This window comes from Neophocaena asiaeorientalis, unplaced genomic scaffold, assembly GCF_003031525.2.
Source record: "Neophocaena asiaeorientalis asiaeorientalis breed wild unplaced genomic scaffold, Neophocaena_asiaeorientalis_V1.1 scaffold1189, whole genome shotgun sequence".
Classification (NCBI taxonomy): Eukaryota; Metazoa; Chordata; class Mammalia; order Artiodactyla; family Phocoenidae; genus Neophocaena; species Neophocaena asiaeorientalis.
This window is the reverse complement of record NW_020175540.1, coordinates 202434-214846: the sequence shown is the minus strand read 5'-3', so window position 1 is coordinate 214846 and position 12413 is coordinate 202434. Positions and strand designations below refer to the sequence as shown.

Here is a 12413-nt window from a genome sequence, read left to right as displayed (position 1 = left end):
GCCTTGCAGGTGAGGCAAGAGCAGTGGATTTCTTGGTCACCCCTCGAATCCCACTCCTCTTTGGCTGCGCACAGGGAAAGAGGCGGAGTAGCCAGACTTCAGGTCCCTCAAGTTGCTCCCACCCGGGAGCCCTGTCCCAGTGAGCTGGAATATGGGGGCTTCCCCTCCATTTTTGCCGGCAGTCCCTTCCCTCATCGAAGGTCGCTGCCCACTCCCATCCACCAAGAATTTCATCCTGGCTCAGCCGAAGCAACATCCCTGCTCGCAGGAGAAAGAAAGGGGGCTTGTTTTTTTTCTTTTTTTTTTTGCGGTACGCGGGCCTCTCACTGTTGTGGCCTCTCCCGTTGCGGAGCACAGGCTCCGGACGCGCAGGCTCAGCGGCTATGGCTCACGGGCCCAGCCACTCCGCGGCACGTGGGATCTTCCCGGACCGGGGCACGAACCCGCGTCCCCTGCATCGGCAGGCAGACTCTCAACCACTGCGCCACCATGGAAGCCCGGGGCTTGCTTTTTGATGTAAGAGAGCCTCATCCTCCCCCAATCAGAGATCCCTCAGAGCCGTCCCAGAAATCTTCCCCTTGACCAAACTGATCCCTGACACCCATGCACTCACACACATTCACACACACTCACACAGTTGGCCAAGGCTCACAGGGTGTTGAAAGAGGAAAGAAGAAGGAGGCCTAACTTCTTCCAGTTAGTCCCACGGCCCTGGGCGCCCCCCTCCCCAGGGTCCTGAGAAGTCGGTGACAAGGTGAGGGACAGGAGGGTCATGCAGAAGCCTGGGGGCAGCCGTCACCAAGAAAGGAAATCCAGCCCTACACCCTGCACCTCCCCTAAGAGGGGAGGCTCAGACGCTGTGTCCCTGTGAGTGGGGCAGACCCAGGGAGCGTCGGGGTTACAGAAAGAAGCAGGAGCTGAGTGGAGAGAGCGAGAGCCACCTAATGCTCGCCTTTCAGAAATGGGGGGGCGGCCTCCCCTCACTTTTTCTGTGCTGATGGTCATTCTCCTCGTTGTCCAGATGCTGAAGATCTTGATACTCCTTTGTCATGGTAGGGCTGGCTGGACCTGGGACCAGGTCAGGGCTGGAGTTAGGGCTGAGGCTACGGCTGAACAGAGTTGGGGTGTGTGGTCCAGTCCCTTTCTAGGTGATCAGCAGGAGACCCTTCTTCTTGCTCCCATTCCCTCCCAGGCCTGACATCCAAACTCTGTCTTCTACAGTTTTCCCACTCCATCCCCAGCCCTCCTGACATGGGTCCCCTCCATCCCCTCCCCCACCCCACCCCCCAGTTAGTCACCCCCCACAGCCGTTCTTCCCCTTTTACTTGCTGAAGGTCTCAAGGTTGACTCCTGGGTCCCTCGATGCTGCACAGATCCCAGGCTAAGAAACGGGCTGAAGCCTGGAGGATTAGGGTGTGCAGACAGCCCTGGGTGGTGGGAGAGGAGGGGGCAGGGTCCATATGAGGGCCCTGAGCCCTGTGCGTCTGCCTGTCTGTGCGTCTGCGTGTCTATGTGTCCAAACACACCAAACCTGGCATCTCCAGTGCCCGGGACTTTGGACGTAAACAGAGGTAGAACTGGATTTGTAACTCTGGGGGTGTGGGGCTGGGAGCAGGGGATGGGTTGCCTCTTCTTTTCTTCCCAGGGGTGGGGAGTCTCCCCGGTCTGTCCCCATTCCTTGTATGCAGTCACCTCACTCATGGCACCGTTTGGGAGGGGGCCAGGCCAGGAGGGGCCAGGGTGCAGTTTGCCGTTTCCCTTCTGCCCCTCCCCCCTTTCACTTCCTGCCTCTGAATTTCCCAGAATTGGTGGTGTCTCCAGATATCCCTGACCGGGATCAGAGGGGCCGATCTCTGCTCTTGCCCAATCCAGGCCTGTGACCCTGGCATCTGAGCCTGGGCCCGGCTTCACTGGGGCTCAGCCGCCAAACTCCCCAGCCCGCGGCTGAATGGCTTTGCTCTCCGGGGGGAGTAAAGTCCTCCCAGCTGCGTAGGGGGTGGTGCGGGGAGAGGCAGGAGGACAGGCTTTTCCCACTCAGCCGGGATTGGTGCCAACAAACCTCCAGTGATTCCTGTGTGCTTTTCCTTCATTACTTCCTCTCATTAGCCTCCCCCCAGCACATCCCTATTCGATTCGCAGATGAGAAAACCGAGACCCTGAATGGTAAGACCTTACCCAGGCTCACACTGCAAGGAGGGCTGGGATGTGGGCAGCCAGACTCCAGGACCTGTGTGCTGCCCCCAGAACCAGGGTCCCGTCCCGTCACCATAGCTGGGCCCCGGGGTCCCAGAAATGCTAAAAGTGGTCCCTCACAGCCCCAGGGAGAGTTCAGGGAGTGTTATGTTCAGAGGAGTGTCTGGATTGGAATTATGCTAAATTAGAAATTGGGCAATGTTAAAGACGTTAATGAGTCTCACTAGGACCAAGTGTGAAGTCACGGGGATCCTAGGTTACAGTTATTTCAGTGAGAAAACTAGACCCGAGTTAGGAGAGTTTACATTACATGAGATATTCAGGAACACGTCCCTTGCATAAAATAAGAAGCCCTGGCTACATCTCCTTTGTCCGTGTCTTGAAAAGCCCCACGTTGTTTGCATGCACTGGGACTGTGGCCAGTAATTTTGGTGACTGTTGGGCTGTTAATTTGGCCTTCTCTGATATTATCGCTTACGATCCGGTTTATTCAGGCAAACAAACCTACGATGTTTCGGTCAGAATAATGGTCACCCTTACAGGAGTGGTGATTGGAAGGGAGCTTCTGGGCAATGGAAATGTTCTACTTCTTGAACTGGATGCCAGTTGCAAGGCTGTGTTCAGTTTGTAAAACTGCTGAAAGCTGTACACTTAAGATCTGTGCATTCTTCTGTTTGCATCTTATACAGGAATAAGATGTTCCTGCAAGCTGGTTCTACCCTATAACCATATTCCCAAACCCATTGCTTAGGGAGCAGTACTTGGACCAGTGCCAAAAAAATACGCCAAAGCCAACAGGTTTAGGGTAAGAGTCAGAGGTGATAAAACACTGAAGAAAGCCAGACAAACAACACGGTACACCCAGTGGCTGACTTACAAGCCACCTGTACGATACCAGAGATAATCCTGAGAAACTAAAAAGTAGCTAAAAACAAAACAACAACACATGGCGGTAGATATATGCACCCTGAGAACTCTTTACATTTATCCCTTTAAGAATATATACCTTGGGATTTCCCTGGCGGTCCAGTGGTTAGGACTCCGCACTTCCACAGCAGGGGTCCTGGGTTCGATCCCTGGTCAGGGAACCCACAAGCTGCGCAGCGAGGCCAAAAAACAAAAAAGAATGTATACCTTGAATTATGCCAGGTCTTCAGGGACACAGCCTCGCGTATTCATTTTCTATTGCAGAGGAACAATGCACCCCAAACCTAGTGGCTTGAAATGACACCCATTTATTAGCTCATAGCTCCGTAGGGCAGAAGTCCAAGCTGGCTTCTCTGCTCAGGGTCTGACAAAGCTGAGATTAAGGTGCTGGCAGGACTGTATTCATTTTTGGAGGCAAAGGAGAAGAATCTGCTCCCAAGCTCCTTCAGGTTGCTGACAGAATCCAGTTCCTTGCAGCCGTAGGATTGAGGTCCCCATCTCCTTGCTGGCTGTCGTCTGGGGGCCACCCTCTGTTCCTCGAGGCCACCTGCCTTCCTCATCGCATGGCCCCTCCATCTGCAAAGTCAGCAACAGCGCCTGGAATCTTCCTCAAGGTGCAGATCTCTCTGACTCCCCCTGTGCTTTCAAAGGGGCTCCTGGGATTAGATTAGGCCCACCTGGAGAATCTTCCTGTCCTAAGGTCAGCTGTGTACATGACATACACAACAACTTAAGAACAGGAGTCAGAAGTGATGAGACACTATGGAGAAAGCCAGACAAACAATACGATACACCGGGTGCTGATTTACAAGCCAGCCCCCTGTGCAATGTGTACGGCCATAGGTAAGGGTCACTCCCTATAACATGACGGTTGTGAGAGAGATATCCCAGCATGTCCTCAGGTGCTGGGGAGGACAGTATGGAATCTTGGGCGGCCACTTTAGAACTCTGCCTCTTCATGCAAAGCGACGCTGTCCCCTGAGTGCACTTCACCTTGGGATATGGAGCACGTGCGGAGAGCAATTCAGAGAGGCCGGGCTCCAAACCTGGGAATCCCACCACCAGGCTCCCTAGGGGAGGTCTGTCACGCTGCCCTGAAAGAACAGGAAGGATTTGTATCAGCTGTAATAAGCAAGTGACCCTGGAAAGAGTGGGAGAAATGTCCAGAGTTGTAGCTTGGGCCACCCTGAGGAGGGCCTTCAATCTCAGGGTGAGGCATCTTGAATGTCATTCAGAAGCACAGAGGTCTCCAAACTGGGGGGACATGTGCCCCAGGGGTATCACAAGATCATGCATTAAGAAGGTGGCAAGAGGCGGACTCGAGGGCTCACGCCAAGGAATGCTTCCCAGAACTTCTGCTGCCAGTGTCCTTGTCCCCACGGTGAGCCACGGCCATCCCCCCTCTGCAGGAAACCCTCCAACGCTAGCAGGTCTCAAGATTCTGCCCTCCAAGAAAATCTTGCCATGATTGGATAGGACCCCCAGATAAATATTCAAACCTTCGACCTGTTCACTTCTACATCCCTGAAAATGAATCACCATTGGAACAAAAGTTAAGAGATAAGACAAGAAACACAAGAACGGAACCAACAGTTCTGGGCAAACCAGAATTTGACTTTTCTAAAGGCTTTGAGATGGGCCACTTAGGAAATCCACATCCAGACTTCTCCAGAGCACTGAGAGCTGTGTCCTAGCCAAGGAAAAACAAAAAGACGAAGAAAGGGAGTTCTGATAGCTGTCTTCTTTTAGGAAAAAGAAGTCAGGGAAGCCCGAAATGGCTGACTTTTACAAGGAATTTTTAAGTAAACATTTTCGGAAGCACATGTATTATAACAGGGACTGGTACAAGCGTAATTTTGCCATCACCTTCTTCATGGGAAAAGTGGCCCTGGAGAGGATTTGGAACAAGCTTAGACTGAAATAAAAGAAGACCAGCAATGAGGAGCCCACCCTGACCCGCCCACCCTGAACCACCCACCGGTGTCGGAGTTTCCACGAGAAGCAGCTGCTTATAGGAGCTCATTTTACGAGGGCTCTAAAACCTGTGAGTGCAGGGCAGGCTGGGAGGACGCGGGTCCTGGTGCGCTGTGGCCCATGTGGCTCCATCCTGACTGTGGATTCCAAGCTGGCTCTTGGTCACGGAAGTGATGTTAAATAAAACCCAAGCACTGTGGGGGAAAAAAAAAAAAGAGGGTGTGGCAAGAAAACATTAGAACTTTATTTAGGGAATTCCCTGGAGGTCCAGTGGTTAGGACTCTGGGCTTTCACTGCTGAGGGCCCGGGTTCAATCCCTGGTGGGGAGCTAAAGTCCCTCAAGCTGTGTGGCGTGGCAAAAAAAAAACAAAACCAAACACTTTATATGTATTTTTATCCCTTTTCTTTAGATTTCTACTTGGGGATGTGTTTTATCGTGTGCATAATAGACCTGTACAGTGGTAAATGCGTGTTAGTGATCTATTGCTGTAAAATGATCACTCCAAAACTGAGCAATTTAAAGCGAGGAATAGTTATCATCTCACTCAGTTTCTGAGGGTCAGGAATCTGGGTGCAGCTTAGCGGGTTAGTTCTGGCTCAGAGTCTCTCATGAGAGTGCAGTCAGGATGCATATCCATGCTACAGTCATTTGAAGACTTGACTGAGACTGGAGGATCAGCTTCCAAGGTGACTCACTCACAAGACTGGCAAGTTAGTGCTGGCTGTTGGCAGGAGGTCTCAGCTCCTCACCACACGGGCCCCTCCACAGGGCTGCTTGAGTGTCCTTGCAACATGGCAGCTGGCTTCCCCCGGAGCAAATGATCAGAGAGCACAAGGTGGAGGCTGCAATTTCTTTTATGACCTAGCCTCAGAAGTGACACTCCATCATCTCCACAGCATTCTAGTGGCTTCCCGGTGTGGAAAGGAACCGCGCGAGAGAGTGTGAATACCAGGGGGTGAGAATAATCAGGGGCCATCTTGAAGGCTGGCTGCCACAAGATGTATAGAACTATTAGATGAGTGACTGTGCACTGGGGACACACAACCAAAACCACTGTACTGATGTTGGCACCTGAACAGCCAAGTTAAAGACTGACTACAGGGGCCCGTGAAGAGTTGCAGGCAGGGCAGTGGTGAGGTCAGGGCTGTAAGCTGAACAATGGCCTGGCCTCGGGGTGGGTGCTGGGTCAAAGGTGGGTCCCTGAGAGGCAGGGGGCTCTGTCAGGAGGCTGCTGAGTTGGTCTCGGTAAGAAAGTGTGAGGCTTGAGGCCAGAGAGGGAAGGTCCCAGGGGCAGAACGTTGCAGAAGAATGGAGCTGACCTGGTGGCTGCTGAACACAGAGCGAAGGGGGGGATGGGGGCAAGGACAGCAGTGCACCTGACCAGGGCCCACAAGGCTCCTGGAGACCACAGACACTTCTGGTTACACTGAAGGCAGGGTCTTGGGTGCTGCCTTGTGATGAGGCCACAGTGGAAAGAAAGCAGACCAGGACGGAGTCCCCCACTGTGGGGGAAGCAGAAGAAAGAGCCCCAGGAAGTGGGGGTGACCTTCAGGGCCAGCTCTGGGGACCCCAAGTGCCAGATTAAAGATGATCAAGGAGAAAGGGGTCTGGGCCTCCTATCGGAGTGAGTCAGGAAGAGGGAAGTGCTTTTCTGGCAGGTGGAGGTGGGGCCTGGGCAGTTGGGGGACAGAGAAGGGGCTGGTGGGGAGTGGGACGCTGAGAAGGAAGGATGCCGACGGCCAGAGGTCCCCAAGAAGGATGTTAAGGGGGTGGAAAGAGAAGCAGAAAGAACCTAAAGGCTGCTATCAGCCAGATCTGAGTTCACCTTATCTAGGAAGTGGGTTTAATGCCCATCTCAGAGTTACGTCAAGGTTAAATAAGATGATGAGTGGAACGCCCTTAGAACAGTGCCTGGCAGGTACCAAGTGCTCCGTGCGTGCTACCTATTCTTATTAATCACTAGCAGCACAGCCAAGAGTTGAGTTACCTCCAGGGCCTCTGCATGAGGGGAAAGGGGGAAGGCTGGGTCAGGATAGCAGAGGAGGTCTCTCCCCAAATCCCAGAGGGTGGTGAGCAACTTCCCCGGGGCAGAACTGGGGCCCTGGGGTGTTGTCTGAGTTAAGACAGCCCCCTCCCCTTCTATGGAGGAGACCTGCGTCCTGAGCCCACACCTGCTCACACTTCTCTCTCAGAGCGCTTTTGACCTCGTGTTTGGAGTGGGCCCCAGACCCAGAGGGTTGGGATTCCACCTCGTGCCTCTCAGCACCCTGTGGGTTGCAGAGTCGTGTACCCAGCAGACCCAGCAGAAGAGGTAACAACAAATGGGCAGAGGGGCACAGAGAAGGCTCTGTGCTGACTTTCCAAAGAGGGTGACCAGTGGTTCCCCAAATCTAGCCGAGGCTGACTTGGGCTTGAGTGGAGATGAGACAGGGGAGGTTAGGGGGCTGCACTAGGGCTGGAGGGCTCAGCTCCAGAAGCAGCGGCAGAGAGGGGGCTCTGAGCAGGAAGCGGGGGAGCCACTGCACACAAGTTTCAGATGTGAACTGATAAACCCACCCAGGGGTTTCAACATCCCCTCCCTGGTGCTGGGCGAGAACTCGCCTGTGTGGAGGGGCCGCAGCGCCCCGTCTCCCATAGGCACGCCCCATCCTGGCTCTGTCCTCCCCAACCCCACTGTCTTTTGTGCTGGGACAGCCATGATCCTGTGACCCAGGACCCTCTCTCCTCTTTCCTACTTTTAGAGAGTGAAAATTTTAGAAAATTGTAAAACTCCAAAAGTTTCCACGTTTTATTTAACTTTCAAGTTTACCCAGTAACAGAGAACAGATCAAGAGGCCAAGAGCAATAACCATTACCAGATTCTAACGTGTGCCAGGCAGTGTGCCAATGGCTTTACGCGTTTTTTCCCTTTATTCCTCACAAGAATCCAACAAAGTAGTTACTATTCCCATCTAACAGCCAGGGAAACAGGGTCAGAGGAGTTAAGCCCTTTGGCCAGTTGCAGTGACACCACGCCTCTCATCTTGACCTACGACCACCTCCTCCCTGGCTCTCTACTGCCCCTGACCATACCTCCTTCACCAGGACCCACGGCAGCCAGCCGCTGCCCTCTTACAGCCCTCCCGCAGGACTTTTCCTGGTATTTATAAAATCCGCGTGAAGGCCTCAGGCCTTGCTGACTCCTCTGACCCATATCCTACTTCTCTCCCTCCCCTGACCCTGCTCCACTCTGTGACCTCTTTCTGTCCACCAACATTACAAACTTCTTCCTACCTTGCATCCTCTCTCTACCTGACGCACTCCCCCACCCCATGCTTCATCACAGTTCAGGTCTCAACTCAAATGTCGCTCCAAGAAGAAGCCACCCTGACCACCCTGTGTAGACTAGCAAGGACACACACCCAGTGGTCACTTTCTTTCCTCAATAGCACCACCATTATCTTAAATTCCCTGCATTCCTTTACTTGCTACTCTCTGTCCCCACTGGGTAGACCCCCCCACTGTGTTCCCAGCATTTCAAACACTGCCTGGCACCAAGGAAGATCCAAATTAGTATTTGTTGAAAAAAATAGAGGGGGGTGAAGAGGAGCCAGGCTTTTTAAAAATAATAATAAATTTATAAATAAATAAAAGCGGGGAAAAAAAAAAAAAAAAGAGGATCAGGCTTTGAACTCCAGTCTGTGTGGGAACCCAGCACGCCTACCACTCAAGCACATGTGGTCTCCCTAAAGGGACAGGAAAGAGCTCTTTATAGATTTGGAAGAATACATCCCAAACTGCTAACATGCTTCCCTCTGAGGAGTATGTGGAATGAGATGGGGAAGGAACTTTCTTTTAACCACGCGTATTTCTATATTTATTTGCAGTTTTGTAAGGTATGTGTATTAGTGTTGTAACCTAAAACATAACGCATGCACAACTAGGGGATTTTACCCCTTCTCAGTGAACTCTCCTTAACCCCTTAGATGCAGACGGGTTACCTGCACACACCTTCCTCAGCTCACAGCTTTCTCCCTTCAGCCAGTGGCAGAGAATGTGAGCACAGCCTCAAACCATTTGCTCCTATGCAGAATCAAGCTAAAAGAAGGGTTATTGGAAAAGGCGGTGCTTCTCCATCCAGCAAGACATCAGAATCACCTGCGACGTTTCCTGAAAGGCAGACACCACCCCCCACCACCACTTCCACCCCCAGGACTGGCCTCTGCTGGATTGAGTGCTGCTCAAAAACCAGCAGGGCGATCCAGAGAGGACCCCTGCTTTAAGGGTCACACCTCTGGGGATCTCCACCTCTAGCCTTGGATCTGGTCAGGCCAGGGCAGCACCCCCCAACACTGCCCCCCAACGCTGCCCCTGGGCGTTGGCCTTTTCCATCCAACTCTCAAATCTGGCAGGGGTGGCTACAAAATTGCCCTTTTGCACAGTTCAGGACTTAACCACCCCACCTCAGCCTTCCTCCCTGGGGTCCCTGAATGAGAGAGAGAAAGAGGTAGGTGGGATCCCCCAGCTGGTGTCAGCAATGGCTCATCTATGCTGCAGTTGAGGCTGGTGTGAGGGGAGCCTGTCAAGCATATGAACAGTGGCAGACGGGAAGCTGAGAACGAGTATCTACAGAGCAGCATCTGAGAAACTTCAGTTAGGATTTAGGGCCCAGGAAAACCTTACTCCCTAAAAGAGCCAGACGTTTTTCTCCTTCATAACATACACAACATACATGTATATGTATGTATGTATGTATGTAATGGACCATTTCCCTTTTTGCCCTGTCTACCAGGAAGCTCAGAAATCATATTTACCCTCATAGCTAATACATCTGTTTCTCCTATTTTTACCTTTGGTATCACATTCTATTTTCCTACCCTTATTATTTGCAAAACTGCTTCAAATATTTCCTATAGAGATGGGGCAGACATAAAGAAATCCAATGAATATTCACACAGCATTTCTTATCAGCAAACCTCTCTGAAGGTCACTGCCAGAGCCCAGCTCTGTCCACGGCTCCAAACAAGAACAAAATGTCCTCACTATTTTCTTTAGAGACCATTGTGCTGCCCGACAGGACTGAGACAGCCCAGGGCAGTGGTCAGGGCTGGGCTACATTTGCAAGTCCTCTTTCTGGGTCTGTCAGTGACCTTGGACCAAGCTCCAGCCCTGCCCCACCCCACCCCCAGGCCCATTCTTCATTAACGACTCTGAAGCCTTGATTTGCAGGTTCCTCCAAGGCCCGGTTCAGGCCATTCTATCCTGTGGGGTGGGGAGTGCAGAGCGGGGGGAAGAAGGATCTGACCTTACCAGACCCATCCCTATGCTCCCACCCGGTCTCCCCCCTCACCCGGGGCCCAAATAACCAGGCCACACACCAGGTTTCAAGTATCTGTCTCTTCCTTTCACTCTCTCAAAAGAAAAAATAAATAAATTGCAGAAGGCGGCAGCATTTCCAGTCTTCCCCTGGCTCCCAGACACCCTACCCCCAACCCCGCTTCCCGCCCCCCAACCCCCCCCCCCCCAAACCCCCCAAAAAAAACCAAAAAAAAAAAAAAAAAAAAAAAGCCACAGTTAGACCTTCCACTCATGCAAACCGGCAAAGAAAAAAGGTGGGGGGCATGTAGAAAGCAGGGGGCTCACAGTGGAGTCCCCCTACTTATCCCCCCAAAAACCACCTTTGAGAAGAAAAAAAATGGAAAAAAATAAATGAGAAATCAAGGGACAGGGGGAGTTATGATGGGGGCAGGGATGACCCCAGACCCTGCCTCGGGAGAGCGCGGAGGCCTGTAGCCCTGCATCCCTGCAGCGGGGTGCTCCTTGAGGGGGGCCCTGACTTCCGCAATGTGTGTGGGAGAAGATGGGGGAAGGCAGGTGGCCCCTGGTGGGTCTGTGTGTGCGTTGGGGGCGGGCAGGGGCGAGGGGTCCTAAGGAGCTAGGGCTCGGGATCAGGAGCCCAGGGCTCCCCCCCAGACCCCAGGTTCCTGGGGTTCAGGAGTCCAGTTCTGGGGTGCGGGGATACATGCAGAGGAGTGTCCCCCCTCCAATGGGCTGGATCCAGTTAGAAAGGAAATAAATAAGAAGGGGTGGGAGGGAGGCTGGAGGTGCGAAGGGCGTGGGCAATTCAGTCCAGACCAAGGGCCTGGGCGATGGAGGCGGGGCGAGTCCAGGCCAAGCCAAGGCAGGAATCAGAGTCTCTCTCGGGCTGGGACCCAGATGTAGGGGCCTGAGAGGTCCTCGATGACGCGCTTCACCTTGTGGTAGATCTCCTCAAAGCTGTCTCCCTCCACGATGGCTGGGGGTAGGGGGCGAGCAGGGAGTCAGGCCCAGAGAGGCACCTTTTTCTAATTCTCCTATCCACGTGCCGCGGGGCTGCACCCACCCAAAGGGGACACCCCTCTCTAAACCACCCACCCAGTGGGGGCCCCCTCTTTGAATCTGAACCAAAGGTGCCTTGTGTGCACCTCACCTGAGAAGCACTCTGTGAATTCCTGCTCCAGCTTGGTGGCTCTGTCGAAGGCTTTGCGGGCTTGCTCCTCTGTGATCCGCTTATTAATCTCTCTGTGGACAGTGAGAGACACACAGACCTGAGGGTGGGTCCTGCCCCACCTTTTATCTCCTTTATAGAGCTGTGAGGTCGCAACTAGTATTTTCTCATCTGGAGCACGAAACAAAAAATACAATTCCTGGGCTTCCCTGGTGGCGCAGTGGTTGAGAGTCCGCCTGCCGATGCAGGCGACACGGGTTCGTGCCCCGGTCCGGGAAGATCCCAAATGACGCGGAGCAGCTAGGCCCGTGAGCCATGGCCGCTGAGCCTGCGCGTCCGGAGCCTGTGCTCCGCAACGGGAGAGGCCACAACAGTGAGAGGCCCGCGTACCGCAAAAAAAAAAAAACAATTCCCAATATCCTCTGGGGCCACAGACGGGCCCCCTCCCCATGACCCACCCCAGCCGGGTGTGGCCACTCCAGGGACCTCTCCAGAGCCTCATCCTTCCAGCCGGCAGCCCCAGTGAAGGGATTAAGACCCTAACTCCCGACAGCCCCGAAGCTCTGGCTCGGCCTAGAAGGTGTGTACCCCCAGGGGTTGCTGGGAGTTGTAGTCCTGCCTAGCCCGGGGCAGGAGAAAAGGAAAGAGGCCTGGGAGTCCCGGTATCCTCTGGGTTCCAGCTCTAGGTGCAGATTTCCCTCAAGGGCTGCCGGAGCTGCTGTCTAGGGTTCTGAGGGGACAGTTCAACACAGAGGCCTTCAGAAGCCCAGAGCCACAGGTGTGGGCGAGCAGAGGGGAAGCCCCCCGGGACCATACTCACAGCACATTCTCCAGGGAGCGGGGGCGGATGAA

General features: G+C 53.5%; 2 protein-coding genes and 1 pseudogene across 2 annotated transcripts in view; 1 reads left to right on the top strand and 2 right to left on the bottom strand.

The window, feature by feature from the left end:
• Positions 1-1500, bottom strand: part of LOC112390437 (asialoglycoprotein receptor 1) — a 2969-nt gene extending 1469 nt beyond the window's left edge. The window contains exons 1-3 of the mRNA XM_024731393.1: positions 1326-1500; positions 985-1068; positions 653-782 (exon numbers count right to left, since the gene is read on the bottom strand). Of these exons, the coding sequence (XP_024587161.1) occupies positions 653-782; positions 985-1051 (197 nt within the window). The 5' untranslated portion in view covers positions 1052-1068; positions 1326-1500. The remainder of the gene's footprint in view (positions 1-652; positions 783-984; positions 1069-1325) is intronic.
• A 2779-nt stretch (positions 1501-4279) lies between these two features.
• LOC112390436 (apoptogenic protein 1, mitochondrial-like) lies at positions 4280-5089 on the top strand (annotated as a pseudogene).
• Positions 5090-10629: 5540 nt separating this feature from the next.
• DLG4 (discs large MAGUK scaffold protein 4) overlaps positions 10630-12413 on the bottom strand; it is a 21215-nt gene continuing 19431 nt past the window's right edge. The window contains 3 exon segments of the mRNA XM_024731342.1: positions 10630-11369; positions 11544-11635; positions 12382-12413. The exon segment at positions 12382-12413 is cut by the window's right edge and continues 13 nt beyond it. Coding sequence (XP_024587110.1) covers positions 11263-11369; positions 11544-11635; positions 12382-12413 — 231 coding nt within the window. The 3' untranslated portion in view covers positions 10630-11262.